Source organism: Arachis duranensis, chromosome 3, assembly GCF_000817695.3.
Source record: "Arachis duranensis cultivar V14167 chromosome 3, aradu.V14167.gnm2.J7QH, whole genome shotgun sequence".
Classification (NCBI taxonomy): domain Eukaryota; kingdom Viridiplantae; phylum Streptophyta; class Magnoliopsida; order Fabales; family Fabaceae; genus Arachis; species Arachis duranensis.
The window spans coordinates 100450937-100474681 of record NC_029774.3 but is presented as its reverse complement, the minus strand read 5'-3'; the positions used below and the strand labels follow the sequence as shown (position 1 = coordinate 100474681).

General features: G+C 37.4%; 4 protein-coding genes and 1 non-coding gene across 8 annotated transcripts; 2 read left to right on the top strand and 3 right to left on the bottom strand.

Moving 5' to 3' along the window:
* Nucleotides 1–469: 469 nt before the first annotated feature.
* Nucleotides 470–2651, top strand: LOC107479877 (probable polygalacturonase). Its single transcript, XM_016099973.2, has 6 exons — nt 470–634; nt 761–1102; nt 1177–1297; nt 1391–1565; nt 1703–1773; nt 1860–2651. The coding sequence occupies exons 1-6, from the start codon at nt 575–577 to the stop codon at nt 2564–2566; spliced, it is 1476 nt and encodes a 491-aa protein (XP_015955459.1). The 5' UTR covers nt 470–574; the 3' UTR covers nt 2567–2651.
* Nucleotides 2652–2852: 201 nt separating this feature from the next.
* On the bottom strand, nt 2853–5492 carry LOC107479878 (mitogen-activated protein kinase homolog MMK2). Of its 3 annotated transcripts, none has more exons than XM_016099976.3 (7): nt 5227–5492; nt 4727–5007; nt 4469–4598; nt 4255–4392; nt 3829–4161; nt 3558–3741; nt 2853–3468 (listed from the first exon to the last, which is right to left on the bottom strand). In XM_016099976.3, the coding sequence occupies exons 2-7, from the start codon at nt 4927–4929 to the stop codon at nt 3293–3295; spliced, it is 1164 nt and encodes a 387-aa protein (XP_015955462.1). In that variant the 5' UTR covers nt 4930–5007; nt 5227–5492; the 3' UTR covers nt 2853–3292. The 3 variants fall into 3 exon arrangements, with proteins under 3 accessions (XP_015955462.1, XP_015955461.1, XP_015955460.1); XM_016099975.3 differs by having other exon boundaries at nt 5094–5227; XM_016099974.3 differs by lacking the exon at nt 5227–5492 and having other exon boundaries at nt 4727–5071.
* Nucleotides 5493–6682: 1190 nt separating this feature from the next.
* LOC107479876 (heat shock protein 83) lies at nt 6683–9766 on the top strand. The gene is made up of 4 exons (XM_016099971.3): nt 6683–7038; nt 7128–7269; nt 7352–7632; nt 7718–9766. Exons 1-4 carry the CDS (start codon nt 6901–6903, stop codon nt 9272–9274), a joined length of 2118 nt encoding a protein of 705 aa, XP_015955457.1. The 5' UTR covers nt 6683–6900; the 3' UTR covers nt 9275–9766.
* Nucleotides 9767–10041: 275 nt separating this feature from the next.
* Nucleotides 10042–12281, bottom strand: LOC107479875 (40S ribosomal protein S10-1). 2 transcript variants are annotated; one of them, XM_016099970.3, is made up of 6 exons: nt 12172–12281; nt 11565–11599; nt 11435–11483; nt 11079–11358; nt 10843–10975; nt 10042–10268 (listed from the first exon to the last, which is right to left on the bottom strand). In XM_016099970.3, the coding sequence occupies exons 2-6, from the start codon at nt 11565–11567 to the stop codon at nt 10188–10190; spliced, it is 546 nt and encodes a 181-aa protein (XP_015955456.1). In that variant the 5' UTR covers nt 11568–11599; nt 12172–12281; the 3' UTR covers nt 10042–10187. The 2 variants fall into 2 exon arrangements, with proteins under 2 accessions (XP_015955456.1, XP_020994289.1); XM_021138630.2 differs by lacking the exon at nt 12172–12281 and adding an exon at nt 11978–12045.
* A 9518-nt stretch (nt 12282–21799) lies between these two features.
* On the bottom strand, nt 21800–21903 carry LOC127745911 (small nucleolar RNA R71). Its single transcript, XR_008007534.1, has one exon. It is a non-coding gene; the product is annotated as a small nucleolar RNA R71 (small nucleolar RNA).
* Between the last annotated feature and the right edge of the window lie 1842 nt (nt 21904–23745).

Genomic DNA, 23745 nt, shown 5'->3' with positions numbered 1-23745 from the left:
AGGGCATGCCCACTCCACTCTCGTAACAGATCAGAGGCAACACACAAGCTATAGTGAGTGGGGTACAAGGGAACCACAACCACATGTCAAAGAGTACAAAGACTGAAATGGCCTTGTAATAATGCCATTTTTTCTTCTATATCCATTCACACCTAATCCGATGAGCAGATGAAAAATTAGACTTGGATTCTTATAATGTGAATCATAAACAAAATTTTATGACGATGAAATTGTTGTTCACACGAAACATTTCTCAGAATCATAAGAGTCAGACTAGTCAGTTATGAAGCCCAATAATTTTAAAGTCTTCCAAAAAAAAAAAGCTTTCACATGCATTCTATAACTTAGTAATTTCCTACTACGATATGTAACTGTAGATCCAGTAATTCCGTTAAGTATTCCACTCAAACTCTTTTACCCCTATCAATCATGTGCCAACATAAAAGAAAACCATATCAACTGATCACATGAGAAATAAGAAATGTGATTTATGGGACCCGGAAGCATAAATGAAAGTGACATAGTTAATGCCCTATAACAATGTCACTAATATATACACCTAGAATGTCTTTCTATGTTAACATACCAACATCTAAAGTCTAAACTCGGCATCTGTTCTCCGAGAAAACCTCAGGTACAATAACAATAACAATAACAAATTCGTTTCTCTCTTCTTGTTTCTTTCTTAGCATTAGGAATCAAGGCATGTTGATTCGTTTTGTTGAATGCGTATAAACTATTTGAAATGTGAATTTGGCAGGTCATGGATACATTGTTATTGTTACTACTAGTTCTTATGTTTGTTCCACCAAGTCTAAACATGGTAGAGAGTCGCAAGGCTCCAATTTCGGACTACTTTGAGTACAGTGCTGTTAACTGCAGAGCTTACAGTGCATCGCTCACAGATTTTGGTGGTGTTGGGGATGGAACAACTTTGAACACAAAGGCTTTTCAATCAGCCATAGATCATATGAGCCAGTTCTCATCAACTGGAGGCTCTCAACTCTTTGTTCCTCCCGGAAGATGGTTAACCGGTAGCTTCAATCTCACTAGCCACTTCACTCTATTCCTACACCAAGATGCTGTCATCCTTGCCTCTCAGGTATATGATATGCAAATGTTTTTCTTTTTAACTGTTTCAATTTTATGTTTGTACTATTGAAACTTTGGTATTAGGATGAGAGTGACTGGCCACTCATTGATCCCTTGCCGTCGTACGGCCGAGGGAGGGATGCGCAAGGTGGAAGGTATAGCAGTCTAATTTTTGGAACCAACCTTACAGATGTGATCATCACTGGTAATGAACTCAAAAGATGTTCCAGGAATTTAAAGTCTAGTCCAACTTAAAGAATTTCCTTCTTCTAATGATTGATTTCAAATTTATTTGCAGGGGACAATGGTACAATAGATGGACAAGGCGATGTTTGGTGGAAAAAATTCCACAAGGGTGATCTCAGTTATACTAGGCCTTACCTTATTGAAATAATGTATTCAGAGAATGTTCAGATATCTCATCTAACTTTGGTCAATTCTCCTTCCTGGAATGTTCATCCTGTATATAGCAGGTTCATCATTTCGCCTCTTCTCCTTTTTCTGTTTTCAATATTGAATTAATAATCACCATTCACCAACACTGGAAACATCAGGCAGGGAAAGCTCACTATAATTTCTAATGAATATTAATATATGAATTTGAATGCAGCAATATTGTTGTTCAAGGGATCACAATACTTGCTCCAGTTAATTCACCAAATACTGATGGAATCAACCCTGGTATGTTCAGCTAACACCTGCATAACTTCCTCAATATGGCAATATTAACACACTAAAACTAAGGTTTCAGAATGCTTATGATGCAGACTCATGCACAAACACAAGAATTGAGGACTGCTACATTGTTTCTGGGGATGATTGTGTGGCGGTTAAGAGTGGTTGGGATGAGTATGGTATAGCATATGGAATGCCAACGAAACAACTAGCAATCCGGCGCCTGACGTGCATTTCACCAACCAGCGCTGTGATAGCGTTGGGGAGTGAAATGTCCGGTGGGATTGAGGATGTGAGGGCTGAGGACATTGTAGCCATCAACTCAGAATCAGGTGTTAGGATCAAAACTGCTGTAGGAAGAGGAGGCTATGTTAAGGACATATATGTGAGAAGGATGACTATGAGTACCATGAGATGGGCATTTTGGATGACAGGAAATTATGGTTCTCATGCTGACAACAACTATGATCCCAATGCACTTCCTCTCATTCAGAACATCAATTACCGGGACATGGTTGCTCAGAATGTGACTATGGCAGCAAGATTGGAGGGTATATCCAATGCTCCATTCACTGGCATATGTATATCCAATGTGACTATTCAACTATCAAAGAAACCTTACAAAGTTCAATGGAATTGCACCAATGTGGCTGGGATTTCTAGTGGTGTGACTCCAGAGCCATGTATGCTGTTGCCAGATCAGGGACCGGAGAAGATTGGGGTATGTACCTTCCCAGAAGATGGTTTGCCCATCGATGATGTCAAGTTCCAAACTTGCACTTATGCAAGGCATTTATGACTTATGACAGTGTAAAAGGAATCACCATACTTTATCAGAACAATGCAAATTGACAAACACAACAATGAAAATTTACATGTTTTTATTTTCTGCTTCTTAAACTCACTGATTGTATCCACTCACTTCGCAGAATAAAAAAACCGGTAAAAGCTTAAATAACATATGATCCTTTTCATTGTAGTGCTGCATTCAGTATTGTTTATGTAGGCTACTAGGATAGTTTCATTTTGCAGAGTTTAGTATTGTTTGCCATGGCGTTGGGATAGAATTCAAGCCATGTTCAACAAGACATGCAAAATAATTTTTTGCTCATTTTAACATAAATGCCGATATCACAATTTATTTTCATTTAATTCGTCAACTGTGAAAGAAGAAAAATCCTCATCAATGACCATAAGTGAAAGGCAGGTTCATAAGCGTGTAAGAAAATGCTGGTAAATCTAAAAATCGAAATTCGGAAAGATAATTGTTAGGTATTAATAAGAAAGAGAGTCCATAAGCTTGCAATGATAATGGGTCCCCAGAGAGTGTCCTAAAGCAAAGTCGAGCATAATACAACAGATTTAATTATTATTTGTCTAAATGCTTGTAACATCCACGAGAAATTTTGTTTATACCCTGATTGGTGACATTTAGGTCTAAGATTACAAAGGAAGAGAAGTTTGTTGTCCCTAGCAAATCATCTGCATAGGATGATGATGGTATTTATGTGGTAACAGAAATCAATTAGTGAGAAGGTGGATCTGGATTGAACTTGACAGATTCCCTCCATATGAGCTCCTTGACATCCTCTTCAGTGCATGTTGGATGCTCAAAGTCAAAACTGAATGGCCTCGGACAAACCGGCTCATCATTGATGTTGTGAAGTGATGCTAGATATGGATGACAAAGTGCCTCATCAACTGCATCATATTCAAATTATGTTTGATAACATCATTTAAGTAATTAAGCCATGATGAGTTCGAGAATGGCGCATATATAATATACAAACCTGTGATGCGCTTGTTAGGATCAAACATGAGCATCTTTTCTAGGAGATCAAGTGCCTCAGGCATGACATTGGGGAACCTAGCAGCAAATTTTTGCTTGCGGTACTGCGGAAGCTGCTTGATGTATCTTCTTGCATTATCACTTCGGAGAAACCCAAGGCTGGCATCGTCAGGTGAACCTATCAACTTTTATATATGAAAAGGGAACACAGAATAGAATTGTCAAGTGGTTGATCTAATCATGAAATGAATGTATTAAGTAAGTCTATATACCTCAGTAATGAGCCTAAGTTGATGAACATAGTCCTTGCCAGGGAACAAGGGCTCTCGGGTCATAATCTCACCAAGAATGCATCCCACAGACCAGACATCAATGGCAGAGGTGTACTCAGAACAGTTAAGGAGCAGCTCGGGGGCACGGTACCATCGGGTGACAACATACTCTGTCATGAAATCCTGCTCAGAAGTAGTCCTTGCCAATCCAAAGTCGCCAATCTTGAGGTCGCAGTTGGCATTCATGAGCAGGTTACTCGGCTTCAGATCGCGGTGCAACACATTCGCTGAATGCACATATTTCAGTCCCCGTAACAGCTGGTACAAGAAGTACTGCACCCCAACCCAACCCAACCCAACCCAATCAATCAATTCGAAAATAATGATAACAAGAATTCAAATATCAGAGGAAGCAGCAGAGTGTACCTGACAGTGGCCATCAGTGAGAGGTTGGTCAGAATGAATGATGTGATGAAGATCAGTGTCCATCAATTCATAAACAATGTATACATCGTTGAATGTCTCCCTTTTCGGTGGTCGTATTATATCCTTTATCGCAATGATCTGTCAAAACATTATTATATACCAATTTCAGACTCTCTATCTAACTAAACACCTTAACACAGATACTCATACATACATTTTCATGATCCATGTGACGAAGGAGCTTGATTTCTCTGAGTGTCCTTCTAGCATCAATAATGTTGTCAAATGCGTTACCAATCTTCTTGATGGCAACTTGTTCGTGCGTCTCTGAGTTCACAGCAGCACTGATACCAAACGCACATCATGAATCAACTTGGTTCATGTAATAATAATAATAATAATAATAATAATAATAATAAGAAGAAGAAGAAGAAGAAGAAGAAGAAGAAGAAGAAGAAGAAGATTAGGTTACCAGATGATGCCATAAGCACCTCTGCCAATGGGGCGAATGGGAGGGACATACTTTGAAGTCACCTCGAACAAGTTGCCATACACATTGTACTGTGCATATCTGCCTCCATGGGTCACTACCCTCTTGATTTTAGCGTCCCCTGTTGCCGAACCAGAACCAGAACCAGAACCAGAACCAGCAGAGCTTGACTCTTTCGTTGCCATCTTCAGCTTGCCTTCAAGTTTCCTCTATCTCTTGTGTCTCTGATTCCGTTTTGTTTCTCTCTACTCAAATCCTATCATCTGTAGAGTCGTCCAATTCAGGTGACCAGTAGGATAACATAACAATAATAAAAAAAAAATGAAAATAGAAATTAGAAGATAGATACTTATGGTCTTGGACCAAACATTTGTTGCAAGCTAAGCTAATCTTGACACGTTGTAGCTAGAACCCATGAAAAGCTAAGCAAAAGAGTAGTTGGAGTAATTGAAATGTTTAAATAAAAATCTTTTTCGCGGTACCTGTAAAATAAAAGGCCTGAGAAGTAACGTGATCTCTAGCTGCTAACAAAAGCATTGCATGTAGCTAGTTTGTCACGAGATGTATAATCCCCAACATGGTTAGTTGAGGCTCTAGAACCTGGGTTTGTTTCTCTTTTTAGGGTTGGTGTACAGAACCATGCCCCATTCTGAGTTTCACGAATTGCATATGATGTGGGTTGGTTGCTTTGAGTATTAAAAGTGGGGTGTCCGTGGTTTACAAATTCCCACGTATAGCAGTCGTTATGATATCAAAAGAGAAAAAAAGATGAAATGAACATGACTCGAAAAGGATTTGTTGGAAAGAAAGCAATTATATTGTGCAGGTGAACGTACGTTCGTTCGTATGATCAGTATGTTGGCCAAAGCAATTAATTAGCGTCAACACATCTATATAGCTCTCAATTGTTGTGAGAGATGCTATGAAATATGAGATACAGAGTTGATCATTTTTGGGGTCGAAGTGGAAGTGGAACCATCACATTCGCATGTCTCATGTCTTGCTCTTCGTTTGAATAATCGTTATCAACAAATAAACGCTTGTGAAAAGTATGCTTCAAAGATTGTCAACAACGTCCTCAATAAGCATTACAGCAGTATATGCAAAACAAAGTAGTAACCATGTTAGGATAAGACATTAGGTGAATCTCAAACAAGCTCTAAACTAGTAAACTACATGCAAACAACAGAAACTAAGTTCCTCTTCAAACTTCAAATATAAGAAATGAAAACTTTGCCTTTTTCACTTGCATATTGTTATTAACTTATTATACAGTTCTTCTGGGGATATGATGAGAATAACAATTTAAACCGATTTGGGCGTTTTCTTTTTTGGACTTTATGCTGACAAATAACTGCCAAAAATTTAACTAAACAGTAGCCCAATACAGCCCACAGTTGGTTTTGTGAAAAATCGTATGCCCACGGTTGGTTTATAGGAATGGGCCTATTCCAATCGATAGGTCTTTTGGACTAAGTAAAGCAAAAACAATACCTAAATGAAACTGAAACAAGTTCGGCTGTTGGATCGAATAAAAAAGCCGACCCAAGTATACCAAAAAAAAATGTTCAAATCAGAAACAAAAAGATAGCGTGCGGGTAGTGTGCGAACTGCGAACCAACATTCCACACGTAACATCTATAAAGCAACTATTTAAAATTTTAAATGAATATGGCAAAAACACATTTTTTAACAACATAAAAATTAAAAATAACACCTTTATAAAAATAGCACTTTTATAATATATTAAAATCTAACCATATAATCTATTATCTAAAGATAAAAAAAATATTTTTATATAAAGACATTCTCACCTTTATTAAATCTAAATATAAAAAAACCCAAAACTAACCGCTAAATGTATGCATCCAAGTTTGTGTGTTAAGTAGGAGCGTGTTCTAGTAGTATATAATAGAGAAATCTATTGATGAAAAAGGGCAGGTAGCGTGGCAAAATACGGAAGTGAAAGCAAAGCGGAGAAAAGTCCAGAAGCTTTGATATTTGTCTATGTTCTTCCCAGATGTAATATGTGATGCCCCAGAAGCATGTCCTCACCTTATATATATATATATATATATCACCTTACAAATTAGGCATATACATTTGCATCATTCACTGCCGTTGTACACTGCAAATAACAATAACCGAGTTTGAGTATGGCTGAGGTTCACATGGGAGAGTCTGAGACTTTTGCATTCCAGGCTGAGATCAACCAACTGCTTAGCTTGATCATCAACACCTTCTACAGCAACAAGGAGATCTTCCTTCGTGAGCTCATTAGCAATGCTTCCGACGTATGTGTTATTGTTGTTGTTATTATTATATTAGCAATCGTGATTTTGTGAGTTAATATCTTAATTGTGTGATATATAATGGCATGCAGGCACTGGACAAAATCAGATTCGAGAGCTTGACAGAGAAATCGAAGCTTGATGCTCAGCCTGAGCTCTTCATTAGGATTGTTCCTGACAAGACAAATAAGACCCTCTCTGTTATAGACAGTGGCTCTGGCATGACCAAAGCTGGTTAGTTATTAGTAACAGCATACATAGAAAGTATTATTCTATTCTATACTTTACTATAAGCATAACATTTAATTGTGTGTAGAGTTGGTGAATAATCTGGGGACAATAGCGAGGTCTGGCACGAAGGAGTTCATGGAAGCACTGCAGGCGGGTGCAGATGTTAGCATGATTGGGCAATTCGGTGTTGGCTTCTACTCTGCCTATCTTGTTGCCGACAAGGTCATTGTCACCACCAAGCACAACGACGACGAGCAATATGTCTGGGAGTCTCAGGCCGGTGGATCCTTCACCGTCACTAGAGACCTCCAAGGTGAACCCCTCGGTAGAGGCACCAAGATCACCCTCTTCCTCAAAGATGATCAGGTTCAACTCTCACTTATTACTGCATCCTGTCACTTCATATGTTTTGGTGATCCAATGATTCACGTGAATCTTGTGTTTGTCGCAGTTGGAATACTTGGAGGAGAGGAGAATCAAGGATTTGGTGAAGAAGCACTCGGAATTCATCAGCTATCCTATATATCTATGGACGGAGAAGACCACGGAGAGGGAGGTGAGCGACGACGAGGAGGAAGAATCCTCCAAGAAGGAGAAGGAAGAGGAAGGGGATGTGGAGGAGGTGGATGAGGACAAATCAAAAGAGAAGAAGAAGAAGAAAGTGAAGGAAGTGAGGCATGAGTGGCAGCAGATTAACAAGCAGAGACCGATTTGGCTGAGGAAGCCAGAGGAGGTAACGAGGGAGGAATATGCAGCATTCTACAAGAGCCTCACCAATGACTGGGAGGACCATCTCGCAGTGAAGCACTTCTCCGTGGAAGGCCAGCTGGAGTTCAAGGCTATTCTCTTCGTTCCAAGAAGAGCACCCTTTGATCTCTTTGACACCAGAAAGAAGCTCAACAATATCAAACTCTATGTGAGGAGGGTCTTCATCATGGACAATTGTGAGGAACTCATCCCTGAGTACCTCGGTTTTGTGAAGGGCGTCGTGGACTCCGATGATCTCCCACTCAACATCTCCCGCGAGACGCTTCAGCAGAACAAGATTCTCAAAGTCATCAGGAAGAATTTGGTGAAGAAATGCATTGAGATGTTCTTTGAGATTGCGGAGAACAAGGATGACTACAACAAATTTTACGATGCATTCTCCAAGAACATCAAGCTTGGGATTCATGAGGATAGCCAGAACAGAGCCAAACTGGCAGAGCTTCTTAGGTACCATTCAACCAAGAGTGGTGATGAGATGACAAGCCTCAAGGACTACGTTACCAGGATGAAGGAGGGTCAGCAGTCTATATACTACATCACCGGTGAGAGCAAGAAGGCTGTGGAGAATTCACCGTTCCTCGAGAGGCTTAAGAAGAGGGGCTATGAGGTGTTGTTCATGGTGGACGCAATTGATGAGTATGCTGTTACTCAGCTCAAGGAGTATGACGGGAAGAAGCTTGTCTCTGCAACCAAGGAAGGGCTGAAGCTGGAAGACGAGACGGAAGAAGAGAAGCAAAAGAGGGAGGAGAAGAACAAGTCATTCGAGAATCTGTGCAAGACAATGAAGGAGATTCTTGGGGACAGGGTGGAGAAGGTGGTTGTGTCTGATAGGATTGTGGACTCGCCGTGTTGCTTGGTGACGGGGGAATATGGATGGAGTGCAAACATGGAGAGGATCATGAAGGCGCAGGCTCTCAGGGACAACACAATGAGCTCGTACATGAGCAGCAAGAAGACTATGGAGATCAACACTGAGAATGGGATCATGGAGGAGCTCAGGAAAAGGGCTGAGACTGACAAGAACGACAAGTCCGTCAAGGATTTGGTACTGCTCCTCTATGAGAAGGCGCTGTTAACATCCGGTTTCAGCCTCGACGATCCCAACTTGTTTGCGTCGAGGATCCACAGGATGCTCAAGTTGGGTTTGAACATTGAGGAGGGTGAGGCTGCTGAAGATGCAAACATGCCGCCCCTTGAAGAGGAAGCAAACGAGGAGAGCAAGATGGAAGAGGTTGACTAAACTAGACACCATCATGTAATAGTTTTGTATATGGTATCATGTAGCTTCGGTGCTTGCTTTGGATTTGTTTCGGGTTAAACTAATACTATTACACTATAGTGAATTAGTGATACCAGCCAAGACTTTCTAATAATAAATCAGAGATATCACCCGTTATGTTCCATAATAAATTGCATGTTGCTTTGTTTGGAAAACTATATATATACAGACTAGGATCGTTCGTCTGGAGTTATAATACATTCAACTCAGATTTCACCAACAAATATTGCCAAATGCCATGTAATAATTTGGACTATATTGTTAATTCACCATTTTAAAGCTTACAAAGTAAATGATTAAATTATTGATACCCATAGCCCAGATTAGCTGGACAATAAATTAAAAACATACTAGTTCTCATTCTGATTCTCATTTCGACCAAAACAAATAAGATCTTTTATTCTGTTTTGAAAACGGAATTTTATATATATTCAATAGTTAGCCCGATCAAAATAAGTTTACTATCTGTTTGGCTCATGATTTTGTACGATTAGGGGGCGTCACCCTAGCACAAACCTCACATGGCATGGATACGAAGTATCAATTGGTATCACTTCAACCCAACGGTGGCTAAACGCCAGACTTATACAGTTTTTTATTCTCTCGTATCTGGATCGCATTAATACTACCAAAAAGCTGGGAGAATAAACCTGAAGCGAACACCATAGTAAACGAAAATACTATAGATTTGGTGGAGGGGAAGTAACCACATGCAAATGGCGGACAAGTTACCAAGAACGTCTCAATTCAAAATTTCTTTGCATGACTAGGGAACCGATCATCAAAAGTGTAAGTATAGAGTTCTTCAATTTCTAGGTAAGGATAACTAAACAGAGCCAGAAAATTAAGCAAAATCTAAGGTTGACCATTACACTCATGGAAGATTTGAGCTAGATGGTGGTGCCCCACCAAAACTGCCAGAACCTCGGCCAAAGCCTGGTCTTCCACCAGCACCCTGCAATATAGCAAACCAACTTACTCAGTTAGAATCGAAAAGATTACAGAACATATGGAGCACAAACAAGTGCCAATGCAGTTTTGAGCACTAGAATACTGCTATGATAAAGAGCTACGTTACAACAACCGAACTGTTTCACTAACTCCAATAAAAGAGCCTACTGAGACAATCATATAGTAAATGACAATAATAGTGCTTAAGTCATCCAAACAAATTAGACATCTCAGATGGGAGAGTCAGTATTGACATAGGATGAAAAGTGAGTTGCAGAAAGCCCAAAACTTCAGCTTCTAGGTTGCAAACTTGATATTGAACCTAAAATTAGAGTTCCTAAGAAAAAGAAAGTGGAGTTGTGTTTCTAGCAAATAAATGTTAAACATGAAGTACAGATTTAAAATGTTAGGCAGAAATAGACAGAAATTGCACCTCCACAAACAAGGCATTTATGCACATGTTAATCTTGTTCAATGAAAGATAATGACAAAGTAACATTACAACTAACAGCAAATTATAAAATAAATTTTAAAACAAATGAAAGAAATATGGAAAATTGCAATCGCAGAAGCATTACCCCAAAAGAAGGCTTGTAATCTGCAGGTGCCCCTCCCTTATCACCTCCAAAATCACCACCAGGACCACGGGGACCTCCACGGTATCCATCACGGTCACCAAACCTACGCTCTCCTTCAAAGCGTGGAGGAGCCCTGTTCAACATCCATACACATCAAATTTACAATCGATCGCAAAATCCAAAAAAACAACCAACGGAACAGAATATGACGGTGAGATAGGTTACTAGAAGTATACCTAGGGCGATCGCCAGGTGGACCACCAAATGGACGACCTGGAGCCTTTGCTTGTTTCTTTAGAGTGGCAGGTACAATTTCCGAAGGAAGATTGAGGTAGGTTCTGAGGTGTTCAATGCCATCATTGGTGAGAAACCAATAATAGTGCATCCAAGCAAATGTCTCCCTCACATACTCCTTTGACTTGAAACTCTGCATCAGCTTAATCACCTGTAGATTTGGCACCTCAATCTCAGGGTGCTTCGCCAGGTTGAAGTCCTTCTTTGCATAGCAAACTCCCTCTGAACCCACACAATTTTCACATGACAATGTAACTTCAAAACCATCCATTTATGACTTATGAGACAAAACAGTTACCTTGGAAGAGATATTTGCAGATCTCTTTGCGGTTCTTCTCCGGAATGATCTAAGCAAGCAAAAATTCATTTGAGCAAATTGAAGCAAACATTTAAGTAACTGACATAAGAAGGGGACACAGGAAACATACCATGATTTCAAGGTTGGGGTTGGCAGAAGAGGACTCTGCAAACAAATCCAAACCATTAGCATTTAGACACGTGAACATAACACATCATATGCAGCAGATAGTATCTAGGACAATCCAACACAAATAGTTCTAAGTTCTACCATAATTACAGGATTGACAAAAAAATAACCTCATCAATCATACTTTAACCGTGCACTTGATCAACTTAGTCATTGACAGGCTTTAAATAATTAACCAGAACTTTAAAATTTCAATTATAAGCAAATCCAGGGTTTCAAACATGATGACATATAATTACTGACGAAATGCTAAAGGTAATACAGAGCACAGAAAGTTTATTAACGGCAAGCATTCACCTAAGAATATAAGGCTTTAATGAAACAAAAAAAATGAAGATAAGAAATAATCACGACCTAATTAGTAACACCAGTAAACCCAAACGCAACGGAACCAAACAATCAGGATTTCAATCAACGGAAAGATGAAGGTTCATTGGCTGCAGATAAATTATTAAAAACAGAGAAGTTTCACTGAACCTTTCACCGATTTTAGTAAATATATTGCTGAATTCGTGAGAGGCTAAGAGGATAAGAGATTCATAGCTCACCTAAAGATGATGCAAGCTCTTCGGGGATCGGCTGCTAAGATTGAGAAAAAGAAGAAAACCCTAGGTTTGGGAGTTGAGAATTCATTTTATATTTGGTTTATAAAGATTACGTGGACGACTAAGATTGGCACTTATACTTCCATAAATTCAACGGTTTGGATTTGTGTAACGCAGATCCCCCTCCAACGTCTAAGTGGCATCCGGCCATCGGATCATGTTGGTACTTCTATTTTTTTTTTTTTTACTTAAAAAGTATTAAAAACTTTTTTCTCCTTAAAAGTAAATTTCTGTGCTCTTTTTTCACATTTTTATATAAGGCAGATCCCTCTCTGATGCATGTTTTTATGCAAAAAAAAATTATGTTTTCTGACTCAAAAAAATTCACTGAATACGAATATTATATTTAAATTATTAAATTTTAATTGTTAAATTTATTTAATTTATTATTTAATTAATTATAATTTGACCAAATTTTATATTTTATTTACCTTATTTAAAATTTTGTCCTCAAAATTTGTTCTTCTATCTTCATATAGGTTTCGTCAAGTTCAACCATCTTCATACCATTCATTTCACCTTTCTCCAATATCATTTTCAATACCAAATCACGTTCTTCACCCTCATACACAAGATCATGAACTTGATCAAATTTAAATCTAAGCTATATTCATCTGTTTCACTTTTAGCTTCTTTTAGATTTCTCCCAATAACTAATCAATGTCAAGTTCACCTCACCCTTCATAAAACTTTCTAAGCTAAAACTCCCGATTGAAATCATAACTTAAGATCTCTAAACTATTCAAGTTCTTTTAGAATTCCGATAGAACCTCCCTTATAAATCTGGGTTTACCACCCTTCACGGGTTCTCGCAAACCGATCTCAATAAAACATCGGCATTTGAATTTAATGTTTTCCAAATTCATCTTTCAAATGTAATCATTATACATTTCAATCTAAATCCAAGGTCATCATGATCAAATATCGTAATACTTATCTCTCAAACATGACAATTGGTACTCATTTATTACCTAAATCTAATGACACACCAACAATCTTTTCCGTATCCAGTTCAGAATCAGTCAAAGTTCACAGTCACAATTAAATTCAATTATCTAGGAATCATTACTTGCATTAACCCACTAAACCCTTTGAGTATTTTAAGCTTAAGATATTCTAGTCAACTTTACACCTCCTATTCGTAACTATCCTGTGTTACTGCTTCCACAAGCTTCCGCTGCGTCACTCTGATTTGTAACCACCAAGAATCCAATCATGCATTCACGTCATATTCTCATATCGGATCACAAAACCTAGGCCCACTCCTAAGCTTTCTTAACCTGACCGTAATAATGCTTATGCTTATCCTAAGACTCAATCAAAATCTCTTAAAAATTCTTGATCTCCATACTCACATTACGTAATTGTTCAAAATCTATGATATCAATTGCCTAGCAATTAGTCATTCTCCAATTTCTACACAAGTGCTCAATTTCACAAACTTTTATTCTAATTCAAATCCAAACTATACTAATGCAAATTACAAGCCCCCTCTACTCTAAATTATCAAGTTCCAATCAATTCAAGCCTAATTAAATAAATCATCTAACCAATTATTCGCCTCCAAGTATTTCACTCAACAATCCAAACCAACACACCAATCTCAAATATACCACTGCCAAGATTCCTATATCGGTGTTCCCTCATCAATTTGTTCTTGGGAATTCCTCCCCGAGTACCTCAATCATGTACATGAGATGCCATTCGGGTACTGTCCACACCAAACAAACGATATCCAGGTGATCAATCCCAATATCTCAAGTTAAGTTCTTCAAATTACCAAAGGTACACTCATGAACTTCATGCTAGACGTATCAGTTAGATACCCTAACTAGCACAGGCATAGACTCAGAGTATGCATTGAACTATAAGTAGTCCCTCCCTCAGGCTCACGAGGATGAACTGCTCTGATACTATAATATAACACCTAATATTAAAATCCTTATGCTCGAGATATAAGTCAATGATAATAAGGTGGTACTGATGAGCGGATAATTTATACGTTTTTGGCATTGTTTTTAGGTAGTTTTTAGTAGGTTCTAGCTACTTTTTAGTATGTTTTTATTAGTTTTCATGCAAAATTCATATTTCTGGACTTTACTATGAGTTTGTGTATTTTTCTATAATTTCAGGTATTTTCTGGGTGAAATTTAAGGATCTGAGCAAAAATCTAATTCAGGCTGAAAAAGGACTCCTGATGTTGTTGGATTTTGACCTCCCTGCACTTGAAATGAATTTTCTAGAGCTACAGAAGTCCAATTGGCGCTCTCTCAATTGCGTTAGAAAGTAGACATCCAGGGCATTCCAACAATATATAATAGTCCATACTTTGCTCGAAGATAAATAACGTAAATTGGCGTTTAACGCCAGTTCCATGTTCCATTCTGGCGTTAAACGCCAGAAACAGGTTACAAGTTGGAGTTAAATGCCCAAAACAGGTTACAGCCTGGCATTTAACTCCAGAAACAGCCTATGCATGTGTAAAGCTCAAAGCTCAGCCCCAGCACACACCAAATGGGCCCTAGAAGTGGATTTCTGCACTATCTATCTCAGTTTACTCATTTTCTGTAAACCTAGGTTACTAGTTTAGTATTTAAACAACTTTTAGAGATTTATTTTGTACCTCATGACATTTTTAGATCTGAACTTTGTACTCTTTGACGGCATGAGTCTTTGAACTCCATTGTTGGGGGTGAGGAGCTCTGCTGTGTCTCGATGAATTAATGCAATTATTTCTATTTTCTTTTATTCAAACACGCTTGTTTCTATCTAAGATATTCATTCGCACTTCAATATGATGAATGTGATGATCCGTGACACTCATCACCATTCTCAACCTATGAACGCGTACCTGACAACCACCTCTGTTCTACATTAGATTGAATGAGTATCTCTTGGATTCCTTAATCAGAGTCTTCGTGGTATAAGCTAGAATCCATTGGCAGCATTCTTGAGAATCCGGAAAGTCTAAACCTTGTCTGTGGTATTCCGAGTAGGATTCAGGGATTGAATGACTGTGACGAGCTTCAAACTCACAAGGGTTGGGCGTAGTGACAAACGCAAAAGGATCAACAGATCATATTCCAACATGAGTGAGAACCGACAGATGATTAGCCGTGCGGTGACAGCGCACCTGGACCATTTTCACTGAGAGGACGGATGGTAGCCATTGACAACGGTGATCCACCAACACACAGCTTGCCATAGGAGGAACCTTGCGGCGTGAAGAAGAAGACAGGGGAAAGCAGAGATTCAGAAGACAAAGCATCTCCAAAACTCCAGCAAATTTTCCATTACTGCATAACAAGTATTATTTAATCCATGCTTTTTATTTACTACCAATCAAAACTGAGAATTATTATCCTGACTAAGAGTTACAAGATAACCATAGCTTGTTTCAAGCCAACAATTTCCGTGGGATTTGACCCTTACTCACATAAGGTATTACTTGGACGACCCAGTGCACTTGCTGGTTAGTGGTACGAGTTGTGAAAAGTGTGATTTACAATTTCGTGCACCAAGTTTTTGGCGCCGTTGCCGGGGATTGTTTGAGTTTGAACAACTAACGGTTTATTTTGTTGCTTAGATTAGGAATAATTTATTTTGCTAGAGTCACTAGGATTGCATCTTATATTTTTCCTTTCAAAAATCCTTTAAAAATATCATTTTTCCTTATTAATTTTTTAATTTTTCTTTGAGTTTAGTTTTATATTTTAAGTTTGGTGTCCATTGCATGTTTTTATTTTTCTTCATAATTTTCGAATTGCATGCTTTTTGTTTTCCTTCAATTTTTCAAAAAGACTTCTCTTTTGTTTAATCCCTGCATTTGTTGAATGTGTCTATGTTCTTGTGTATTTTCTTGTTTGATCTTTAGTTTTTCTTGTTCCGTGTCTTTTCTTGTTTTTCTTGTGTCTTTTTCAAATTATCAGTATTCAAAAATTTATTTATTAAATACCCTATTAAAACACGTTAAATTTGTAGCTCAATTGGCTAGAGTGTGTGCTTATGTTCTTGGTAATTGGGTATCTTCCTTTTAAAACTTTTTCAAAAATAATTTTTCTTTGATTAAATCTTGTGCCAATTTTTAAGTTTGGCATTCTCTTGTTAATTTTCCTTTAGTTTTCGAAAATTTTATTTTGATTTTCTAAAAATTTAAGTTTGGTGTTCTATCTTCATGTTCTTGTTGTTCTTGTGATTCTTCAAAGTGTTCTTGAGTCTTCCTTGTGTTTTGATCTTAAAATTTTTAAGTTTGGTGTTCCTTGGTGTTTTCCCTCCAAATTTTCGAAAACAAGGAGCATTAGATCTAAAAATTTTAAGTTGTGTGTCTTTTGTGTGCTTTTCTCTTTCATCATAAAATTCAAAAATAAAAAATATCTTCTCTAACTATTTTTGAGCAAATATTTCGAAATTTTTCAAAAAAATTCAGATTTCAATTTCAAAAGTTTATCTTATCATATCTTAGTTGTCAAGTTTTTAAAAATCATATCTTTTTCAAATCATATCCTTTTAAAAAAAAATTTTAAAAAAATCATATCTTTTTCAAAAATTCCTAACCACTTTTTCTCTTTCTTCATTTTTCGAAAATCCTCACCCATCTTTCAATTATTTTATTATTTTATTTCATTTTTTTATTTCCGTTTTCATAAAAAAAACATTTTAATACTATTTGAATCTCCAATTCACAACATCTCCTTTCTCCATCATGGACCTAAGTCGAAATGAACAGTCCAAAAGGACTCTGGGGTCATATGCTAACCCCACTACTACTTCATATGGGAGTAGTATCTGTATACCCTCCATCGGAGTCAGTAGTTTTGAGTTGAATCCTCAGCTCGTTATCATGGTGCAACAAAGTTGCCAGTATTCCGGTCTTCCACAGGAAGAACCTATAGAGTTTCTGGCACAGTTTTTACAAATTGCTGACACAGTACATGATAAGGAAGTAGATCAGGATGTCTACAGATTATTACTGTTTCCATTTACTGTAAACGACCAAGCTAAGAGGTGGTTAAATAACCAACCTAAGGCTAGCATAAGGACATGGAAACAGCTGTCAGGAAAATTTCTGAATCAATTTGTCCCTCCAAAACGGATGACACAGCTAAGGCTGAACATCCAAGGCTTTAAACAAGGAGATAATGAATCTCTTTATGATGCCTGGGAGAGATACAGAGAGATGCTAAGAAAATACCCCTCTGAAATGTTTTCAGAGTGGGTGCAGTTAGACATCTTCTATTATGGGCTTACAGAGAAAGCTCAGATGTCTTTGGACCACTCAGCTGGTGGATCTATACACATGAGAAAGACAATTGAAGAAGCTCAAGAGTTCATTAATACAGTTGCCAGAAATCAGCATCTGTACCTATGTAGTGAGTCTTCCATGAAAGAAGAGGCTAAAACAGTAACAACGGTGATCCACCAACATTTGCCATAGGAGGAACCTTGCGTGCGTGAAGAAGACGACAGTGGGAAAGCAGAGATTCAGAAGACAAAGCATCTCCAAAACTCTTAACATATTCTCCATTACTGCATAACAAGTATTATTTAATCCATGCTTTTTATTTACTACCAATCAAAACTGAGAATTATTATTATCCTGACTAAGAGTTACAAGATAACCATAGCTTGCTTCAAGCCAACAATCTCCGTGGGATTCGACCCTTACTCACGTAAGATATTACTTGGATGACCCAGTGCACTTGCTGGTTAGTGGTACGAGTTGTGAAAAGTGTGATTTACAATTTCTTGCACCAGTACGACTCAAGGTGGATTATAATACATACATATATACATACATATATATATATATATATTGATGAGCAGATAATTTATACGCTTTTTGGCATTATTTTTAGGTAGTTTTTAGTAGGATCTAGCTACTTTTAGTAATGTTTTCATTAGTTTTTATGTAAAATTCACATTTCTGGACTTTACTATGAGTTTGTGTGTTTTTCTGTGATTTCAGGTATTTTCTAGCTGAAATTGAGGGACCTGAGCAAAACTCTGATAAGAAGGCTAACAAAGGACTGTTGATGTTGTTGGATTCTGACCTCCCTGCACTCGAAATGAATTTTCTGGAGCTACAGAACTCCAAATGGAGCGCTCTCAACGGCGTTCAATTACTTACTTCTGTAAACCCTAGTAGCTAGTCTAGTATAAATAGGACTTTTTACTATTGTATTAGATATCTTTGGTCTCAGATTTATTTTATTATTCATCTTAGGAGACTATTGATCATGTTTTGGGGGGGCTGGCCATTTGGCCATGCCTGAACCTTCATCACTTATGTATTTTTAATGGTGGAGATTCTACACACCATAGATTAAGGGTGTGGAGCTCTGTTGTACCTCAAGTTTCAATGTAATTACTACTATTTTTTATTCAATTCCGCTTGTTCTTATTCAAAGATATTCGTTGCACTTCAACATGATGAATGTGATGATCCGTGACACTCATCCTCATTCTCACCTATGAACGCGTGACTGACAACCACTTCCATTCTACCTCAGACCGGGCGCATATCTCTTGGATTCCTTAATCAGAATCTTCGTGGAATAAGCTAGATTGATGGCGGCATTCATGAGAATCCAGAAAGTCTAAACCTTGTCTGTGGTATTCCAAGTAGGATTCAGGGATTGAATGACTGTGACGAGCTTCAAACTCACGATTGTTGGGCGTGATGACAAACGCAAAAGAATCAAGGGATTTTATTCCAACATGATCGAGAACCGACAGATGATTAGTCGTGCCGTGACAGAGCATTTGGACCTTTTTCACTGAGAGGATGGGATGTAGCCATTGACAACGGTAATGCCCTACATACAACTTGCCATGGAAAGGAATAAGAAGGATTGAAGGAAGACAGTAGGAAAGCAGAAATCCAACAGGGACGAGCACCTCCACACACTTATCTGAAATTCCCACCATTGAATTACATGAGTAACTCTATCTTTATTTTCTGCTTTATTTATTATTCGAAAACTCCATAACATTTACTATCCGCCTAACTGAGATTTACAAGATGACCATAGCTTGCTTCATACCAACAATCTTCGTGGGATCGACCCTTACTCACGTAAGGTATTACTTGGACGACCCAGTACACTTGCTGGTTAGTTGAGCGAAGTTGTGAAGTTATGTTTAGACCATGGTATTGAGCACCAAGCTTTTGGAGCCATTACTGGGACAATCAATTTCGAACAACAATTTAAGTATGAATCATAATTTTGTCCACCAAGTTTTTGGCGCCGTTGCCGGGGATTGTTCGAGTTTGGACAACTAACGGTTCATCTTGTTGCTCAGATTAGGTAATTTTCTTTTTGTTTTATTTTCAAAAAAAATATTTCCCATCTGTTTTCAAAAAATTATTCTAAATTTTTAAGAATGAATTCTAGTGTTTCATGAAGCATGTTGAAGCCTGGCTGGCTGTAAAGCCATATCCAAATTCTTTTGGATTGAGGCTTCCAACCATCAGCATAGAGGTAAGTTAATTGAAATATCAGCTGTTGTATGACTAATTTATATCCTAAAGCTGGCTGGCTATTAAGCCATGCCCAACCCTTGGATTGGAGCTTTAGGCTAACATTAAAAGATTCCTGGAATTCTTCTTAAAAATTTTGAATTTCTTATTTTCCTTTTCGTATATGTTTTTCGAAAAATATAAAATAAAATCCAAAAAAATAATAAAATTACAAAAATAAAATTTTTTTTGTTTCTTGTTTGAGTCTTATATCATGTTTTAAGTTTGGTGTCAATTGCATATTCATATTGTTCTTGCATTTTTCGAAAAATTCATACATTCATAGTGTTCTTCATGATCTTCAAGTTGTTCTTGGTAAGTCTACTTGTTTGATCTTGATAATTTCTTGTTTTGTGTTCTTTGTTGTTTTTCATATGCATTTTTGCATTCATAGTGTCTAAGCATTGCAAATTTCTAAGTTTGGTGTCTTGCATATTTTCTTTGCATAAAAAATTTTTCAAAAATATGTTCTTGATGTTCATCATAATCTTCAAAGTGTTCTTGGTGATCATCTTGACATTCATAGTATTCTTGCATGCATCATGTGTTTTGATTCATAATTTTCATGTTGTGAGTCATTTTTTATGTTTTTCTCTCTCATAATTAAAAATTCAAAAATAAAAAATATATTTTCTTTTTTTTCCTCAAAATTTTGAAAATTTGGGTTGACTTAGTCAAAAAAATTTTAAAATTAGTTGTTTCTTATAAGTCAAGTCAAATTTTCAAATTTAAAAATCTTATCTTTTCAAAAACTTTTTCAAAAATCAAATCTTTTTCATTTTTTTCATTGATTTTCGAAAATTTGAAAAAAAAATATTTTTCAAAATCTTTTTCTTAATTTTATTTCAAATTTTCGAAACTTAACTAACAAGTAATGTGATTGATTCAAAAATTTGAAGTTTATTACTTTCTTATTAAGAAAGGTTCAATCTTTAAATTATAGGATCATATCTTTTAGTTTCTTGTTAGTCAAGTAATCAATTTTAAAAATTAAATCTTTTTAATCACATCTTTTTATCATATCTTTTTCAAAATTTTATCTTTTTCAAAAATTTGATTTCAAAATATCTTCTTATCTTCTTATCTTTTCAAATTTGACTTTCAAATCTTTTTCAACTAACTATTTGACGTTTTGTTTATTTCTTATCTTTTTCAAAACCACCTAACAACTTTTCTCTCTCTAATTTTCGAAAATACCTCCCTCTTTTTCAAAAATTCTTTTTAATTAATTAATTGTTTTAAATTTTAATTTTAATTTTATTTCTTATCTTAATTTTCAAAAATCATTAACTCTTTTCAAAATTATTTTCGAAAACTTCTGTCTCTCATCTTATTCTATTTATTTATTCATTCACTAACACTTCTCTTCATCTCAAATTACTGCCCCTATCCTCACCTTTGTATTTGGATTCTACTTTCTTTATTCCCTTTCTTCTTCTACTAATAATAAGGAACCTCTTTACTATAACATAGAGGATTCCTCTTCTCTTCTTTTCTTGTTCTCTTCTCTTTCATATGAGCAGGAATAAGGAAAAAGGCATTCTTATTGAAGCTGATCCAGAACCTGAAAGGATTCTGAAGAGAAAACTAAGAGAAGCTAAATTACAACAATCCAGAGACAACCTTACTGAAATTTTCGAACAAGAGAAGGAGATGGCAGCCGAACCTAACAACAATAATGCAAGGAGGATGCTTGGTGATTATACTACACCTACTTCCAAGTTTGATGGAAGAAGCATCTTAATTCCTGTCATTGGAGTAAACAATTTTGAGCTGAAACCTCAACTAGTTGCTCTAATGCAACAGAACTGCAAGTTTTATGGACTTCCATCAGAAGATCCCTACCAGTTTTTAACTGAGTTCTTGCAGCTCTGTGAGACTGTTAAGACTAATGGAGTAGATCCTGAAGTCTACAGGCTTATGCTTTTTCCTTTTGCTGTAAGAGACAAAGCTAGAACATGGTTGGATTCACAACCTAAGGATAGCCTGGACTCCTGGGATAAGCTGGTCACGACCTTCTTGGCTAAATTCTTTCCTCCTCAAAAGCTGAGCAAGCTTAAAGTGGATGTTAAGACCTTCAAACAAAAAGATGGTGAATCCCTCTATGAAGCTTGGGAAAGATACAAACAGATTACCAAAAGATGTCCTTCTGACGTGTTTTCAGAATGGACCATGATAGATATATTCTATTATGGTCTATCTGAGTTCTCTAAGATGTCATTGGACCATTCTGCAGGTGGATCCATTCACCTAAAGAAAACGCCTACAGAAGCTCAAGAACTTATTGACATGGTTGTAAATAACCAGTTCATGTACACTTCTGAGAGGAATTCCGTGAATAATGGAACACCTCAAAGGAAGGGAATTCTTGAGATTGATGCTCTGAATGCCATATTGGCTAAGAACAAAATATTGACTCAGCAAGTCAACATGATTTTCTAAAGTCTGAATGGATGGCAAAATGCATCCAACAGTACTAAAGAGGCATCTTCTGAAGAAGAAGCTTATGATCCTGAGAACCCTGCAATGGCAGAGGTAAATTACATGGGTGAATCTTATGGAAACACCTATAACTCATCATGGAGAAATCACCCAAATTTTTCATGGAAGGATCAACAAAGGCCTCAACTAGGCTTTAATAATGGTGGAAGAAATAGGTTTAGCAATAGCAAGTCTTTTCCATCATCTTCTCAGCAACAGACAGAGAATTCTGAACAGAGCACCTCTAACTTATCAAACATAGTCTCTGATCTGTCTAAAGCCACTTTAAGTTTCATGAGTGAAACAAGATCCTCCATTAGAAATTTGAAGGCACAAGTGGGCCAGCTGAGTAAGAAAGTCACCGAAACTCCTCCTAGTACTCTTGCAAGCAATATAGAAGAGAATCCAAAGAGAGAGTGCAAGGCTATTGACATAGTAAACATGGCCGAACCTAGAGAGGAAGGAGAGGACGTGAATCCCAATGAGGAAGACCTCATGGGATATCTCCCAACCAAGAAGGAGTTCCCTATTGAGGACCCAAAGGAATCTGAGGCTCATATAGAGACCATAGAGATTCCATTAAACCTCCTTCTGCCATTCATGAGCTCTGAAGAATATTCTTCCTCTGAAGAGGATGAAGATGTAACTGGAGAGCAAGTTGCTCAATATCTAGGAGCCATCATGAAGCTAAATGCCAAGTTATTTGGTAATGAGAGGAAGTATGAACAGCTTCTCTCAATGCAGAGTTAAACAGAGCCCCCATAGTCAAACTCTAAGTTTGGTGTTGGGAGGCCACAACCAAACTCTAAGTTTGGTGTTGAACCCGCACATTCAAACTCTAAGTTTGGTGTTGGGAGGTCCCAACAATGCTCTGAACATCTGTGAAGCTCCATGAGAACTCACTGTCAAGCTATTGACATTAAAGAAACGCTTATTAGGAGGCAACCCAATTTTTATTTATCTAATTTTGTTTTTCTTTTTATTGTTCTTTTATGTTTTATTAGGTTTATGATCATGTGGAGTCACGAAAAAAATACTAAAATTAAAAACAGAATCAAAAACAGCAGAAGAAAAAATCACACCCTAGAGGAAGGACTTACTGGCGTTTAAACGCCAGTAAGGAGCATCTGGCTGGCGTTCAACGCCAGAACAGAGTATGGATCTGGCATTGAACGCCAGAAACAAGCAACACCCTGGCGTTCAAACGCCAGGAATGCACCCTGAGGAGAGCTGGCGCAGAACGCCAGAAACAAGCATGGAACTGGCGTTCAACGCCAGAAACATGCTGCAGTTGGGCGTTGAACGCCCAGAACATGCATCACCTCGGTGTTTAAACGCCAGAATTGCATGCAAAGGCATTTTACATGCCTAATTGGTGCAGGGATGTAAATCCTTGACACCTCAGGATCTGTGGACCCCACAGGATCATCTCAGAATCTGTGGATCCCACAGGATCCCCACTTACCTCAACTCACCTTCTTTCTTCTTCACCAATCACCTCAATCCCTCTTCCCCAT

Excerpts from the sequence above, each read along its gene's own strand:
- LOC107479877 (XM_016099973.2), top strand. The coding sequence starts at position 575 with ATGTTAACATACCAACATCTAAAGTCTAAACTCGGCATCTGTTCTCCG. Across the intron at positions 1,103-1,176 it reads CTGTCATCCTTGCCTCTCAG|GATGAGAGTGACTGGCCACT; the intron begins GTATATGATATG and ends CTTTGGTATTAG. Across the intron at positions 1,566-1,702 it reads GTTCATCCTGTATATAGCAG|CAATATTGTTGTTCAAGGGA; the intron begins GTTCATCATTTC and ends ATTTGAATGCAG.
- LOC107479878 (XM_016099976.3), bottom strand. The coding sequence starts at position 4,929 with ATGGCAACGAAAGAGTCAAGCTCTGCTGGTTCTGGTTCTGGTTCTGGT. Across the intron at positions 4,599-4,726 it reads GGTGCTTATGGCATCATCTG|TGCTGCTGTGAACTCAGAGA; the intron begins GTAACCTAATCT and ends GTTTGGTATCAG. Across the intron at positions 3,742-3,828 it reads AACTTAGGCTCATTACTGAG|TTGATAGGTTCACCTGACGA; the intron begins GTATATAGACTT and ends CATATATAAAAG.
- LOC107479876 (XM_016099971.3), top strand. The coding sequence starts at position 6,901 with ATGGCTGAGGTTCACATGGGAGAGTCTGAGACTTTTGCATTCCAGGCT. Across the intron at positions 7,270-7,351 it reads CTCTGGCATGACCAAAGCTG|AGTTGGTGAATAATCTGGGG; the intron begins GTTAGTTATTAG and ends AATTGTGTGTAG. Across the intron at positions 7,633-7,717 it reads TCTTCCTCAAAGATGATCAG|TTGGAATACTTGGAGGAGAG; the intron begins GTTCAACTCTCA and ends TGTTTGTCGCAG.
- LOC107479875 (XM_016099970.3), bottom strand. Across the intron at positions 11,359-11,434 it reads CTGCAAATATCTCTTCCAAG|AGGGAGTTTGCTATGCAAAG; the intron begins GTAACTGTTTTG and ends GTGTGGGTTCAG. Across the intron at positions 10,269-10,842 it reads ATTACAAGCCTTCTTTTGGG|GGTGCTGGTGGAAGACCAGG; the intron begins GTAATGCTTCTG and ends GCTATATTGCAG.